Source organism: Malus domestica, chromosome 12 (genome assembly GCF_042453785.1).
Source record: "Malus domestica chromosome 12, GDT2T_hap1".
Lineage (NCBI taxonomy): Eukaryota > Viridiplantae > Streptophyta > Magnoliopsida > Rosales > Rosaceae > Malus > Malus domestica.
Window position 1 is genome coordinate 744,015 of NC_091672.1, and position 16,694 is coordinate 760,708.

At 36.6% G+C, this 16,694-nt stretch overlaps 1 protein-coding gene and 1 long non-coding RNA gene across 2 annotated transcripts in view; one reads left to right on the plus strand and one right to left on the minus strand.

Moving 5' to 3' along the window:
* The window catches only part of LOC103449418 (macrodontain-1-like), an 89,984-nt gene extending 74,168 nt beyond the window's left edge, over window positions 1-15,816 (plus strand). The window contains exon 3 of the mRNA XM_070809822.1: window positions 15,062-15,816. Coding sequence (XP_070665923.1) covers window positions 15,062-15,660 — 599 coding nt within the window. The 3' untranslated portion in view covers window positions 15,661-15,816. The remainder of the gene's footprint in view (window positions 1-15,061) is intronic.
* Window positions 1,756-2,163, minus strand: LOC139190055 (uncharacterized). Its single transcript, XR_011574043.1, has 2 exons — window positions 1,971-2,163; window positions 1,756-1,918 (listed from the first exon to the last, which is right to left on the minus strand). It is a non-coding gene; the product is annotated as an uncharacterized lncRNA (long non-coding RNA).
* Window positions 15,817-16,694: the final 878 nt, after the last annotated feature.

Consider the following 16,694-nt stretch of genomic DNA (forward strand, 5'->3'; position numbering starts at 1 on the left):
TACATACACTCATCTCTACTACATTTATTTACTACTCTCTAGGTAACAACATACATAATAAGAAATATATCAGCCGAAGTCAACTAGAATGACCAATACGGCTGATTCAACTCTTATCTCAATAATACGTCGGCCGGATCCACTCCGCGTGGTCGGTACGGCCGAGCCTATAACTCACCAATTTCTCATACGTTAGCCAGATCCACCTCTCGTGGCCTGTATGGCTGAACATATAACTCATCAAATCTCTATGTACTCACGATCAATCTGACCAAACTACTAAGTCCATAACTCTGCTGAATCGACACTATGATATCATGGAAAATTGTTGAGTACAACTGATTCTAGGGACAATTCACAATTCTGTGTCCCCTCTGTCCACATAAACACATTCATTAATTTCACATTTCCCAAAGTGTTAATTTTGTACCTGCTGCACAAGGTACATTTCCTTTACTCGAGACACCTTGTCTCAAATATCTGGATGGAACGAGGCAAGTCTGAAAACTTTCTATAATATTCATTTATCGTCAACTTCCTTGATTCACATTTGCAAACTCTTGCTTACTACCATTGATAAATGCCGGAGGGATAAAGTTTTCCTTAAACAAGTCCTTAAATAATTCTCAATCAGCTGTTTCCTCCGGTGACAACAATTAACAATCCTGTTTCCACCAGGATACAAATTCATACCCAAAACCAGGTAGTCGTCTCGACCCACCTGTCAGAAGGAAATTTCCTTTAACTTGCATAATCCGAAACATCTTTTCCAAATGGTTAAACCGTTACTTCGCTCTCTCAGGTTCATCATTTCATAAGGTGATTCAAGTTCAACTCATTACCCATCTTAAAATGTCCCTTTAGACAATAGACTGAATCACCATAGTAATAGTTTCCCCCTAAACCGCTAAATCAGGGAGACTAAGTTCCTCTAACTACGTGGCTTGCTACGAGGCGGTGTAGTTCTGACAGAATTCACTAGAACTTCTCAAGATGTCCAAGATTGCAACCATGCTCTGATACCAACTGACACACCCCGTCCCGAAGGAGGGCATGCTGGCCGTCACGTGAGAGTGACGTAACCATTTGCACAGTACGGAAGCTTTGAGATACAATTTATAAGTTGATACACCCGAAGGTGAGTCCTAATCTTGTCCAATCTGTCAGAACACCGTCAAATTCCTCGTAGTCACCACACCTTTGTGATTCCTGAACCTGGAGGGGCGCAAAACCAAAATTGAGTGGGTCAGTAAAACCATTCTTTTCCAAATCCAAACATTTCTCAAAACGTTGTAACCCCTCTCCGTAAAACCCGTATACTTTCCCAGAAATGTAAAATATAAATATACATATATATTCTCAAGACTTCAAGTCATTAACTCAACATTTTCATCATAATTATGCCATGCCACATCATCTCAACATTTCTCATAATAATTATGCCATGCCACATCATCTCAACAATAATAAGGTATGAATGCATCAACATAAATCATATCAGGTGCAATAAAGTAATCAACCGGAGGCCCTCTATTAGCCCGGTTGAACCTAGAGCTCAAAATCTATCACTCTCACACTCTGCCGGAGTCACTCCGCGTGACCTGTACGGCCTTCTGCACACAAGTTACGCTCTAGTGCTTTCTCATCAATCATCTGTGCACATAATCTAAGGTCACCCACCAGTCGGAATCTCACTAACACTCTCGCGACTGGCCTGTCGTACCCACTCCGCGTGGACTGTACGACTAGCATCTACTTGGATCCAAGACGAGCGTGCGATGCGGTGAATACTATAAGCACTAAACTATGGTGCAGGATTTGAGCTCAATATACATCAACATCATCATAACAGAAATAAATACTCACATGTGCGTCCACCGCACCATTTCATACATATGCATCATAAATCAATTCTTACCTGTGCGTCCACCGCACCAATTCATACATATGCATCATATATTAATTCTTACCTGTGCGTCCACCGCACCAATTCATACATATGCATCATATATTAATTCATGCATGGCATTTCAACTCACATTTCTATATACTTTTCATATCAATTCTATGCATGGTATTTCACTTCCCGTTTTTCCACATAACTCATATGCATTTCATTTTAAACATATTTTCATTTCAATTCAATTTCTGGGAAACGTCAAGTATATATATATACGGAAAACAAAACTGCCCACTCACAGATACATCGACGTCTCGTAGGTCCCTGAGCATCCCTTGGCCATGCCCAACGTCCGTATAATCCTCGCCTATACGAGAAGTAACCAAATTAACATTATTTAACGCATAATCCCACTCTTAGCTAATAACTCCTCATATATTGCTCAAATTTGGTATATGAATATACCACTGCGACCTACACAACCTCAGGATCATCCCCATATTTTTAAAATAATTTTTGGAGGTCTCACGCGCCCCCACGCGCCTGACGTGGCACGGACCTACGCGCCCCCACACGCGGCCACGTGCAACGCATGCTGACGGCGTCAGTTAACGCCGTCTGGAATATTCCGTTAAAACTCCGGAATATTCCGTTAAACTTAACCGGATACCGTTACTGCCGTTAGGATATTCCGTTAAAATTAACGGAATATTCCAGTTTCTTCTCCGACGGTTCTTCGCCGGACTTCGGTTGCCGGAAACTGGGTAATTTTTCAAATCCACTATTCTCCTTCGTTTTTCAACCATTTTTCATGTAATTTATACCAAATTGAAGCCCTAAACACCTACTATCACGTTGGACTAGTTTTAGGGCCTAAAAACTACGAGATCAAACTTTTCAAAAATTCAAGAATTCGGCCAAACTTACAACTCGTGATCCTGACGTCCAATTCATGCCAACGAAGCACTCCGAGCTTCCTTGGGACTTCCTTAAGCTCACTGTGAGCTTGGTTTCACCTAAAACAAAGTCAATTCGAAGATCATGAACAGTGCTCTTCACGGGAACTTTGAAACTAGGGTTTTTCCGAAGTAAAACTTACCTGAAATGGGTACCATCGTGCTCGTGAAGTCTTCAGGGTTCCATTGGTGGTCTTAGATCCGGCGTTGGTATTAGTTTTAGGTGGTTTTGGTGGTTGCCCGTGTGTTCGAGAGGGTGAGAGAGAGAGAGTGAAGTCTGAGGAAGAGAGAGAGTGAACTGAGAGAGAGAGACAGGGTACGTGAAAGAGGGAGAGAATTGAGGGGTGTGGGATCCTACCCAATCCCCAACTACAAAATTCTAACATAAAATTTAAGTCTAAGTCTCCACTTTACTTACCAAATTTTAGGAGCTTAGGTATAATGAACGTAAAAATTATACCTTAGTCACGTATTAGGGGCATTTTCGTAATTTCACGTCCTCGGAATTAAAAATTCCGGGACGGGCTGTGACACTATTTAATGCCAGCATATGTATTTAATGCCCCGTTTTTTTATTTATAATTTTATGGTGTTCATATATTGAATTTTATGAAAACACTATAAATTTTAATTCTCATTATGGTAAGTATCTTATATAAGAAAATATTTTTGTAGAGATTTTTTGATACATGCACCTATGTTTTTGCATATTTTGTTATGTGCCACTAATTGATTACAACATATTTAGGTACAAACATTTCGGTACACTAAGTTAGTATAATATGTTTAGGTACATACATTTTGGCACATTAGTTTAGTATGATATATTTAGGTATCGACAATTCAGTACACTAGTTTAGTATCATATATTCGGTACACTTATGTTTTTGCATATTTTCTTATGTATCACTAATTCACTACAATATATTTAGGTACTATAATATATTTAGGTAGGGATATTTCATTACACTAATTTAGTAAAATATATTATGATACGGACATTTAAGTACACTAATTAGAGGAAGTTAAATAAAATTAACAAATAAAAATGTGTATAATAATAAATTTTTATTTTAATTAATGACATTAATAAGATATCTATTAAATATTAAAACAAAAATATAATATGAATTTGAATTAAGTACGCATTAAAGGACCAAAATCAATATCCAATCTAACACCAGATTTTTATTAAATTTTAATCTTCTTCGAGGATTAAAATTCAAATACCCCAAATAAAATGTTACTCTTACCACATATGAGAGCTACTAAACCCACCCACATTTCCTATTTCTACACCCACCTTATTTTCCCACTTATTATTAAAACTTAACAAATGAAAACACCATTACCGCACCCACTATTAATCCCAAAAGAACCTTCACAATTTTAATTTTTTTTTTAAGGAAAACTAATGAAAATGACTTGAAAACTTTGAGTTTTAACGATAAGAATAAAATAAAGGGTAAAGTGAATAGTACCAGGATTGACTTTTTAGTGTAAAAATGTGGTTTTTCGTTAAAGTGAACAGTACCAGAAGCTTTTCGTTAAAGTTCCCTTTTTTTAACTTTCCTTTACTATATAAAAAATAATGTATTTAAATAAACCAAATTCACTCCAAAGATACGTAGGCAGTCTAGTACTACATTGTAGATGCAATTGTAGTCCAACATGGTACAAGTACGTTACATTTCAAACCAAAATACGAGATCGAATTCTTGGTTTATATAAACCAAAATCACTCCAAACACTCAATCGAATGGTCCAAAACCACACAAATCAAATTCATTTTTGAACTACACTGGTTTGATCCCACCAATGGTATGTGGACTATCTAGAGACTCAATCTAGATGCAACTGCACAAAACCCAAACCAAAAGCACATCCAAATCGTATCCTTGGTTCATTTAGCAAAATTCACTCAAATAAATCCAAAGTATTCAAATAAACCAAAAACACAGAAAATTTATTTTTCTGTGTGTGGTTCACTCACTAAAAATTCCAAACTAAATCATCTTAGAACTATGAGTGGCTTGATCTCTCAAAAAGAGGGTATGTAGGCAATTTAGGTTTCTACCCAAATGCAGCTACAAAATCAAAATACACCCAAACCCCCAAGCACATTTTATTCATATAGAAATCAAAAGATTTTTCCTTTTAATGAAGTATTGTAACTAATAGGTGCATAGTTTAGAATGGGTCGAATCCAAAATAATAAAATCCTTCTTGAAATATGAACGAGTGAAATTATGTGAGCTGAATCATTTAGATCATGAGTACCAATTTTGCTCAACAAGATCAATGTGTTGATATTTCGAGGATTACTAAATTGGAGTTCTTTGTTCGAATCCAAAATTAATGAATGTTTTATTTAAGTTGGGCCTGGGGAAACTTTGTTTTTCCACCTTACTAGAGGTGGTTGTAGCAAACCTCAATTAGAACCTCAAAATAAATCCAGGCCACTCTATCTGTAATATGGAGTTCACAAAACCTAGGCCTGCTATACAACTTTATACAGTAATGTTCAAATATGGTTCAATTGTAGCCACTGAATACTACAGTCTAGTGATATTCATCTTCACTTGTAAGTGAGAGGTTTTAGGTTTGATTCTCGCCAAACGAATTTTAATCACATTATTGCTAGCCCAATGTGAGGATAATATCGTTTGTTAAAAAAAAAAAAAAGGTAACTCAATTGTAATAATAAAGTCTTGAGTTTATTTGGATTTTTGTTTTCATTCTTGCAATATTTTTGTGCTTGTAGTTTCATTTCTTTACAACGCTACTTAAAACAAAGGAAATTTCATTCATTAAAAAATTCACATTTCAAAAACATAATCATGAAGAATATGTAAGTCGTTCTCTTTTGTTTGACATAGTGCGACTAACATAAACATTTTCTTATGATGTAGCGAATTTTATGGGATCTGAAAAGGAAAGACTTCCCAATCTTATATGATATAAAATGCCTAGCATCACTTGATAAAAAAATAAAAAATAATAAAAAATAATAAAAATAATAAAAAAAAACTGGGAATTCGATTCAAGGATGCCAAAATATTACAAAAAAAAAAAAGTTCGATTAGTGCATAGGTGTAGAGCTTTGACTCTTTATCAAACCATTTACATAAGCATTAAGAGGCATGATTCATGATTTCGTAGTTCGAAGTGGTTACTAGTCACGTATTTTAATCTCTCCTCTCAACCATTTAAACGTGATGAACTTTAATATTCTACTTGTTACGTACGAATAGAATTAGTCTATTACACCCAACCCCCAAATATTTGTATAATTTCGTAAGTCCCTAAAATTTTAATGAAAATTTCATTTTGGTTCTCTAGCTTGACTAAATTTGGACCCTTTATCTAGATTCCTAAACTCCCTCAAAATGCCACGTGGCAGCACCCTAACAAACCTCACATTTCTCTCTATGTCCCCTACCCCCGTGACTTCATCTTCTTCTTCTTCTTTCTGTCTCTGTTTTCTCTCCCTTCTCTCTTCTTTCCTTCTTTCACCGAGACACACACACACACACACACCCACACGCACCCATCTGCATTTCCTGCTCGAGGAAGACATAACCATCATCGTCAACCTCGTCCTTCTTTCTCTTTCTTTCCCGTGGCTGCGAGGACGAAACCCAGAAACCTTCGGCCAGGTTTTCTTAATTTTCCGGTTAGGTGAGCCTTGAATTTCCCTTTATTTCGTCCTAGATTCATGCATGATGGTGTTTTAATGGATTTTATTGCGCTGTTGTCGAGGTTTTAGAACGAAATCGACTCGGAGGAGAGCTCACCCATCTCCGGCGAACCCGTGTGAGTTGAGGGATTTTCCGGTCGTCTCCGGCTGTTATACGGCAAAAGGAAGGTATAAACACACTCCTCTCGTCTTGTGCTTCATTTTGATACCTAGATCGGACCCTAAAGGCTATGTTTGCGGTCGGCCGGAGCTGTAGAAGCTCCGGCGTTCTTCTCTGGTGCACCCAGGCTTTTTAGGCCGTTTCCAAAGCTCTCGGGGCATAGGCCCATGGTGAACCTAGGCCCTTTTGGGCCGTTCTAGAACTCGGGCTTCAAGCCTGTTAAGTCCCTCTCGCTTATTATTTTTTTCTTTTATTTATTTTATTTTGTTATTAATTGTTTTAAGACCCAAAAGGCCTTCGGGCCATTTTGTTTAGGGCTTGTGGCCCGTTGATCCAACCCAAAATCTTTTTAGGTTTATTTATTTGTTAGTTTTAGAATTTAAGGCCCTTGGGCCATTTTTATTAGGGCCTTAGGCCCGTGTGTTTAGAACCCATTCACATAAGGCCTTAGGGCCAATTAGAGCTTGGGCTTTCAACCCCTTTCCCAAACCCATTAACCTTTAATCTAAACCCAAAACCCTTAGGGCCCAACCCAATCCAAGCCCAGTCTGACCCTTTGACCCGTTGACTCTGACTGTTGACTCGGTCAACGGTTAGAGTTGACTTTGACTTTGACTTTGACCGGTCAACGTTGATTTTTAGAGTTAACTTTTAGGGGTTTCGTCCGGGACCTTTACTAGGCTAATTTCGACGTCCTGGACCCGTTTTTGAAGTCCATTTTCCCAAATTCAATCGTTTGAATAGAGTTTGACTAAAGGTACCCCTTTATGTGAATAGGTGCCCCTTTATGTGAATAGGTGCAATTATTAACGGTGATTCCATTACTTTATGTGAATAGGTGCAATTATTAACGGTGATTCCATTATTCTTTTTTGGTACAGCTTTGCATCATCGGTGTACGGTGAGTGGACTCCTTCTAAAATTACATAGTTTAATTGACTCCTTCTAAAATTACATAGTTTAATTGCATAAATGAATAGCATGCCTTATGAGTTTATGAACTGATTTTATGTTAAGCATGTTTATGGAATATATTGTTTATCGTCTCGTTTTTTGTGAGGAATTAATTATTAGCTTATATTGAGCTATAGTTTGATATATCGTATTTTCTATAAAAATCATGAACTGGTAGACTATCTGATGGATGATGATAGGATGCTAGAATATGTTTTAGAAATCCCTCTTTATAGTATAGACGATGAATGACTTTATACTATGAAGTGGTTATTTATGAGAGGTGTAACTATTTGTGCGTACCTAGTGGACATTATGCTGCCTGGGGCGAGAATCTGGTGTTGGCAGATAGGCCGGGAGAAATAATTCCTAGCTATGGGTTGAGGGACACGGAGCAGGCATTGGGCCGGGAGTTGGTAATCTCTGGCTACGGGCGCAGAGACCACGGTGCTGGCATATGGCCGAGAGTTATATTTATTCAGTTATCTTACTGGCAGCACACCGTGCTTACGAGACGGTCTGTGAGACATTTGATGTTTTGATTTCCGCGATATGTCTTTAGAGTTATTTTTGGCATGCTAATGTTTTCAATAAACTTATCACTTATTATGCTAGTAGTTTTCTTTATATAAATTATGGGGGTTAGTATCTTGATAACTGTTTTATTATTATTGTATATATGAACTTGGTCCACTCACCTTTGTTTTGCGCCTCCATTCAGGTCTTAGAAATGAGGATTACGACACAACGTACGAGGCATTCCCCTACCAGTAGTAGTCTATCATTCACTTGTGTGATGTCTTGTAATGATCTTTTCTTATGTGATCTTGAATTAGAACGTATTCTGTGCACTCTAGACATTTCCTTAAACTTTGTTTATTACCTTTAGATTCTAATGATTATTGATGTTTATTTTCTCCTAATCATTACTCTTGTATTCAATAAATGGCTTTCGTCACCCTTGGGTGTCGACCAGCACGTGCCTATCCAGGTATTCAGAGAATATCGGGGTCAGAACGTGTCAGTCTAGGCATGTCACTACAAGAAAAACATCATTTTCAGGCGAAATCATTTTGTCGCTTAAAATTTTACCCGATGGAATTTCATCATGCAAAAATCGTTGTGTAAAGCTCATCGTGCGAACTTTTGCCCAATGAATTTATAATTTTTGTCGGGCAAATTATGTTTGCCTGATGAATATGCGTCGAGCAAAATTTTGTCGGACAAATAGTAATTTCTAATAGTGTGATTATGTAGACTGAAAGCAGAAATCATAAAATATCTAGAAGATCTTATTTTTGTACAGCTATATAACGTTACGGGCAAGCAAACCTTACCTTTGATTAGTACTAGCAGAGAGCACACACTTTGTGTGTGTGAACAATTTCTCTTAATAAGTGCATATTAATATTACATAATTATTGTTTTGTCCTCCTTATATAAATATTGTATATCAAAAGTAAAGGTAAAATTGGAAAAATAAGTATAAAAAAGGGAAAAATAGGGATATAATTGTCATTTTGTCAAAAGGTACAAAATTACTATTTTGCCCTCTTTTTGTCAATAATGTGCATCAAAAGTGATGGAAAAATAGGAAAAAAAAGAGAAGAAAAAAAAGTTGACAATGAGGGTTTTCTTACTAACAGTATAGATAAAACAAAGAATCTTATTATCACCTCTTTTTCTCTCTATGCGGTTTCTCTCACTTAATCTGAAAATAGTTCATTTCATAAAACTACCCACTATAAAGCGGTGATTCGAAATTTAGAAATAGTTTGTATGAGTGCAGCTTCGTGACAATATGTGTAGAAACGTTTATTTGACATAGCTACCTAACCCAAAGTTTAGTGTACGTTGACTGTTGTGACTAAATGAAAACATAGGGGAAAAAAAAAGCAAACGAGTGTGAACAGCTAGAACATTTCTTGGTGCTGTTTTTGCCTTAGGCAATTGCAACAACCCCTCCTTTGTTTGCATGTGAACACAAAAGAAACTGAGTGAAGCAAGAGCTCAGTTGTTCCACAATTAGACACACTTTTATTCTACATTAATTCTAGGATAAGGTAGACTTTTGACTCTCAATTAAAGCAACCATATTCTAGTGGTAGGTCTTCAAAAGAGCATCTAAATAACACTTTAGAGGTAATAATTTTGTAATTTAAGTGATTATAATTTTTCTTTTGCATCCGAAGTCGTGTTGAATTTGATGCAAGATAGTATGAATGGATAGTAGATATCCGGACTCACTTCGACCTTTTGTGTCACACAAAAAGTATTGAAATCACTCCTACAAAGAAATTAAAAAATTCTGGCATTACATGAAACCTAGACCATGAAGATACTAATGGTAAAAAGAAATTATGCACCCTACATATCTCTTCAATTAAATATGGGCACATCAAAGTAGGGATGACAATGGGTCAAAGTCGTGATGGATATACAATTCTCATCCCATCTCCGTTATGCATTTTATCCCCATCCTTGTCTTCATACTCATTGTTTCAAATCAGGGATTCCCCATCTCCCGTTCCCAAGGCGGATCTTGTTGGGAAAATTAAACTAACCGAAATTAGTCCAACTTAGTTCTAAATTTTAAACTTGCAAGCATACGAATCGTTCGATAGTATAGAAAGCAAGCACTTAATATCGTCCCACAAAATTAATCTAATTCTAAACAACTAACTTAAATCCAATTGCAACGTAGTCAAATTTAACAAAGATGATAAATAATGAAGGTTTTGAGAGTTGTTACTAAAAGTAAAAAAACAAAAGAAAACAAGAACGTGTGATCACAATGCAAAAAGTGGCAGCCAAGAAAACAAGTTGTAATTCAATCGAATAAAACACTAGAGCATCTGACTCACCATAACCAAACCTACTTATTTCTTGCAACAAATTATTAACAAGTACTCAATCTCATTGATAGTCAAATTTCCCTAACTCATGTAATGTCTATGACATCTAGACTATTACGTTGATAAGAGTTCTAGCGGTAGCCATATATGGATGGCCCAATATGATACGAATTTCTCGATCCTCCACCATGTCAAGTACCAAGAAATCAGCCAGTAGAATGAATTGATCGGCTCGAACTAGAACATTTTCCATGATTCCTCTTGGATATGTAACCGAACGATCAACGAGTTGTAAAGATACCGAAGTTGACTTCATCTCTCCGAGACCAAGCTGTTTAAAGATAGTAAATGGCATTAAATTAACATTAGCTCCTAAATCAAACAAAGCTTTTTCAAAGGAAAATTTACCAATTGTACAAGGAATAGTAAAACTCCCTGGATCTTTTAACTTCGGGGGCAACTTTTTCTGCAAAACAACACTACACTCTTCTGACAACATCACTTTTTCGTGTTCCACAAACCTTTTCTTATTGGTGCATATGTCATTCAAGAATTTTGCATAACTCGGAATTTGTTTCATTGCATCAAGCAAAGGAATGATAATATGCACCTTTTTAAATAAATCTAAAATTTAAGAAAAGTTCTTGTCTTTCTTAGCCCTTTGCAAACGCTGAGGATATAGAATAGGTGGCGAATAAATCTTTTCTTGTGCTAGCTTCTCATCTGGCAATGTGAGTGAATCATTCTTAGGTTCTTCGGGCTTCTTTTCTTCCTTTGCACCCTCGGTTTCTATGATCTTGCCACTCCTTAATGTGATAGCCTTAATGTGCTCTTAGTTATTTGGATTCACTTCCGGCTAACTTGGAAATTTCTGGATTTCTCTTTCATTCAAAGCACTAGCAATCTGACCAACTTGAACTTCCAGCTTGCCAATGGAAGCTTGTTGATTTTGGAGCGTCGTCTGAGTTGCTTGAATGAAATTATTTGTGTTTGTAGCAAGTTGAGCTATCAAGTCTTCCACTAGTCTCTTCTTTTCTTATGGATGGAAATTCATAGGAGGTGGCCTAGTTGGAGGATTCATAACATTTGGATTGTTATTCCATTGAAGATTTGGATGAAAACGCTAACCTGGATTGTAAGTGTTCAAATATGGGTTATTTTGCTAACAAGAAAAATCGTTCACTTGATTTGCTTGCTCTTGCATATACTTCGGAAAGGAACCATTGTTCGGGCACTCAGTACTTGCATGTATACCTGCACATATTTCACAAACCACATCAAAAGACTTCACAGATTTAACGGTCATCAAATTTTCAAACTTTTTATTGAAGTTAGAAATTTGTGCAGCCATAGTAGACATGGCGTCGATCTCGTGCACTCCAGCACGTTTGGATGGTCTTATTTCCACTCCCCACTATTGAGAATGAGTAATTAATGTCTTGAAAAGTGCGGATGCCTCGACAACTGTCTTTGTCATTAGAGCTTCTCCACTAGCGGCATGAATCATTCTCTTGTTCTTGGGAGTAAATCCTTGATAAAATGATTGTAGCTGCAACCATTCCAGTAAGCCATGATGAGGACACTTCATCCATAAATCTCTGAACCTTTCCCAACTGTCGTAAAAAGCTTCATAATCAAATTGGGCAAAAGTCATGATTTCATTCCGCAACTTAGAAGTCTTTGAAGGAATTGATTTGCCAACTCATCCCAAGTTGTTATAGAATTAGCAGGTAAAGTGTTAAACCAATACTTTCCCTTGTTCTTGAGTGAAAACGGAAACAACCGCAATCTGATAGCATCATTAGTTGCCCCATGGATCTTCAAAGTTTCACATATCTTGACAAAGTCGCTAATATGTAAATTTGGATCTTCAGTAGTAAGACCATAAAATGATGGCAACATCTGGATGAAAGACAGCTTCAACTCAAATGGATTAGTCGTTATTTCTAGGTGCACAATGCAAGACGATGTGGCCCCAAAGCTTGCAAGCGTACGAATCGTTTGATAGTATAGAAAGCACTTAATATCATCCCACAGAAATTTATCTAATTCTAATCAACTAACTTAAATCCAATTGCAACGTAGTGAAATTTAACAAAGATTGATAAATAATGAAGGTTTTGAGGGTTGATAAAGGTAAAAAAATAAAAGAAAACAAGAACGTGTGATCACAATGCAAAAAGTGGCAACCAAGAAAACAAGTTGTAATTCAATCAAGTAAAACACATTTGAATGAAAATCACATCTCCAAAATGGACATCCACCAAATTTGTGCCATTGAATACATCATGAGCAAGGCATGTGTTCCACATTTAGTTGACTTGTCAAACCTCGTTTCAATCTTGCAAAGTAACAGGAAAACTGTTCCTTGTCAAAATAGAAAACCTGATATGATTTAAGTGAGAGTGAGTTTAGCTTTATAATAAGGGAACTTTAACGAAAAGCACCCGGTACTGTTCACTTTAACGAAAAACCACATTTTTACACTAAAAAGTCAATCCTGGTACTATTCATTTTACCCTTTATTTTGTCCTTATCATTAAAACTCAAAGTTTTCAAGCCATTTTCATTAGTTTTCCTTTATAATAATGGAGCCTCACAAAATGTTAAATAGTCCTCTCTTTGTGCAAGTCAATTATACAATGCCATTCTCTTAAACAAAAGATAAAGACATCCTTGCATTCAAAATACGAATTATGACAATAGTTCCATTTGACTCAACAAAATCATATAAATATAATGCAAATTAGTCATCTCCTTTGCCTAACCATAAAGAAACAAAAATCGTGTAAATGCTTTCATTTAAATCCAACATGTCACAAGAAAAATGCATTTTTTTCGGACAAAACAAGTGGAATTATACACTTAACAGATCTAATTCCCTACCCCACCCCATTACAAAATTAAAATTGAGATATTTACTTCAAGTCCACAAAATGATTGAGATATAGAACAATGCTAGCAAATTCAGTTATCAAAAATTGTTTTCTAATATATCAAGTTTACAAAACATTTTATTTAGGGAACTATTATTGATACTTCAAAATTTTAGTTGTGCATTTCTTAAAAGATTTTTTTTTCTTTCTAAATATAGAAAATTTAAAGTGGACAATTAGATTCTTAGATTGCTAATAACAATTTTTTTTTAATTAAAAAAAAAAGTGAGCCACACTTTCATCTTCTTGAATAACATACAGAGTATAAGTTATTTATATAAAAATTGGAGTTTGTATATATTCTACACGGGTCGGGTTTGGACAGAAGTTTAAAATATCAGAGAAACCTTTTGAGAAAATTTATTCGGACCCAGCTCTTCTATTTCTAAACACAACTTTAGTATTTTGTTACCTATATAAACTCTCTAGTTTACCCTCATAAAACATAAACATATTAAAAACTGGAAAAACAAGAACTCTCTCTCCTTCAGCGGCTCCTCCCTGTATTATCAGGTCTATCTCCCTCCCGACTTTTTTTTTCTTGATATTCTCGGTGTCTTCCCCCACCTCTCCCACACCCACCACTTCTTTGCGGTGGTTAATCCGTCAAACGCCCCGTGAATCTTTCCATTTTTCTTGGCGTGCGCTTGATAGGGCCTTGCTGTTAAGCGGCAAATATTCTCTCCTCTGTCTATCTCCTGAGAATGAGTTTTAATAATTGGAGAGAAACCTTTTTTGCTACACTACTGTTTGTAGCAATACTGATGTCTGATTCAAGTGCTTTTCAAGCATTTGAAGAGTGGACTGCGGTGCACGGCCGCATCTACTCCAGCACTCAAGAACGAGAGCTGCGACTCAAAATATTCAAAGCCAACTTTGAATTTGTGGAGAAATTTAACAAGAATGGGAAAGGTTTTACCGTCGGCCTCAATCATTTTGCCGACTTGACTACTGAAGAGATCATCAACGGGTACTGCTGTAGACTATTGCAGTCTGATTCGGCCACTAGCATGACAATCTCAGACAATGCTGTTGCTGTCGAAAAAATCGACAACAGTACATGCAGCAGCGTATTTACTTCAGTTTTGAATTTATGCTTGACCGAATTTGGAATGGAACAAAAGAAATTAAGAAACTGAAGAAACCAAATTAAACTATCATGTTATCGATCACTGAAGAAATTCTCATCTTTCGGCATATATTTCTGTGGTTTAGCAGCAGAATAACAGTGTTAAAGTTGGGGTTAAGTGTGTGTTAAATAGATATACCGAAGATTTGAAGTCAATTTTTGTTGGCAGTCCCACATCGGTGGGGGAAAAGTTAGGGACAATATCAGTGTCGTTGGAATGAGACCTTTCGGCCTGACGATCTAAAAAATTTCAATAATTTTGTGATCATTATTTAAAAGGAAAACTAATGAAAATGACTTTAAAATTTTGAATTTTAACGATAAAGACAAAATAAAGGATAAAGTGAATAGTACCAAGATTGAATTTTTAGGGTAAAAATATGATTTTTCGTAAAAGTAAACAGTACCAAGAGTTTTTGTTAAAGTTTCCTTATTTAAATGCTGAAATTAAATTTCGTTTGTTGATTGCAGGAAGTTGTTGGGCGTTTGCCGCAGTAACCGGAATAGAAGGAATTTTCGGAATAAAAAGGGGGAAGGACAAGGTGGTGCCGCTGTCTCCTCAGCAGCTTGTGGACTGTGACGAGGTTAGTTATGGCTGCAAGGATGGCCTCGAGGTTCACGCATATGACTATGTCTCCAAGAGAGGGATCGTAAGTGAGGCCAGTTATCCCTACAAGGCAAAGACCGGCAAATGCAACCCAGAGATATTTGAAAGTCTACCCATTGTCACCTGGATTAATCGCAGTCACAGTGTGTTGCCGAAGGACGAGCAGGCCCTGACAAGGGCTGTGTGTCAACAGCCAGTGACTGTCGGAATTGATGCCGGAAGCGCAGCTTTTGCATATTACAAAGGCGGGATTTTTAGAGATGAATGTGGTGGTACTAATTTGACACACAGTGTCACCATAGTTGGTATCGGGAGGGACGAGTCTGGCACCGAATACTGGAAAATCAAGAATTCCTGGGGCAAGGAATGGGGAGAGGGAGGCTACATGAAACTTCTTAAAGATGGTAGCCCGAATGGACACTGTGGCATTACCATGGATGCCACCTATCCAGTGATTGATTGAAAACTTATAGAATATTAATCATTATATGAGTATATATATATACATTAGGAGACTATGTTCAAGGATATATATGTGGTTAAATATCTGTTAGTTTGGATTTTTGGATGACTTTTGTTAAAGATCTGTTAGTTTATTAATTACATGGTTATTTTGTAATATGCAAAGCCATTACAACTAACATGCATAGAAGACTATTATGCATAAGTTGCCGGTTTATTGCCACCCAAAAAATTTATCTACTTAAATATCTTCACCCAACTTATTTTTTAAAATGGTAAATTACACAAAATTACCTTAATTATAGGTTGAATCACAATCTCATACCTTATGTTTTAAAAATTACAATGTCATATCTCATCTTACGAATTTGTTGCAATGTCAGACCTCCGTCAGTTTGTCTATTAATTTTTCTGTTAAATGCTAACTTAGCTTGGAGTGGAACCCACTCTCTTGTCCAATTGGATAAAAATATTAATTAAATATTAACAAATTAAAGATAAATTATTTAAATATTATTATAAAAAATGTGGGACCCACACTATAATTCTCTCTTTCTCGAGGGATTTTTCAATGTGACGGGTACACGGGATGGTACATCACGTGTCACTATACAAATGGTAGGATATGTGTGCTAAAAATTTAATAGCGTAAAAAATAAAATTCGCTATTCCTATTAAAACACATGGTGTACCACTTGTGTTCCCGTCACAATTAAAAATTTCTCCTCTTTCTCCCCCTTTTTTCTGATCCGTTCCAATGTCCCCCTCATGGATCTCCTCCCCCTCCTCCTCTTCCACCAAATCCCTGCCGCTAAACCCACCCCCTATAAACCCATCACTCTCATCCATCTTCCCCAATCCAAAACCTCAAATCCCTCCCCACTAGCACCAAGATCCTGACTTTACCCTCTGAACATTCCCTCTACTTCGCCCTTGCCGGCGGCATCTTCTACCTCTACTTCGACAGGGTGCGATCCACATGTTTTTACAAAAATATTTAAATAATTTTATCTTTGATTTATTAATATTTAATTA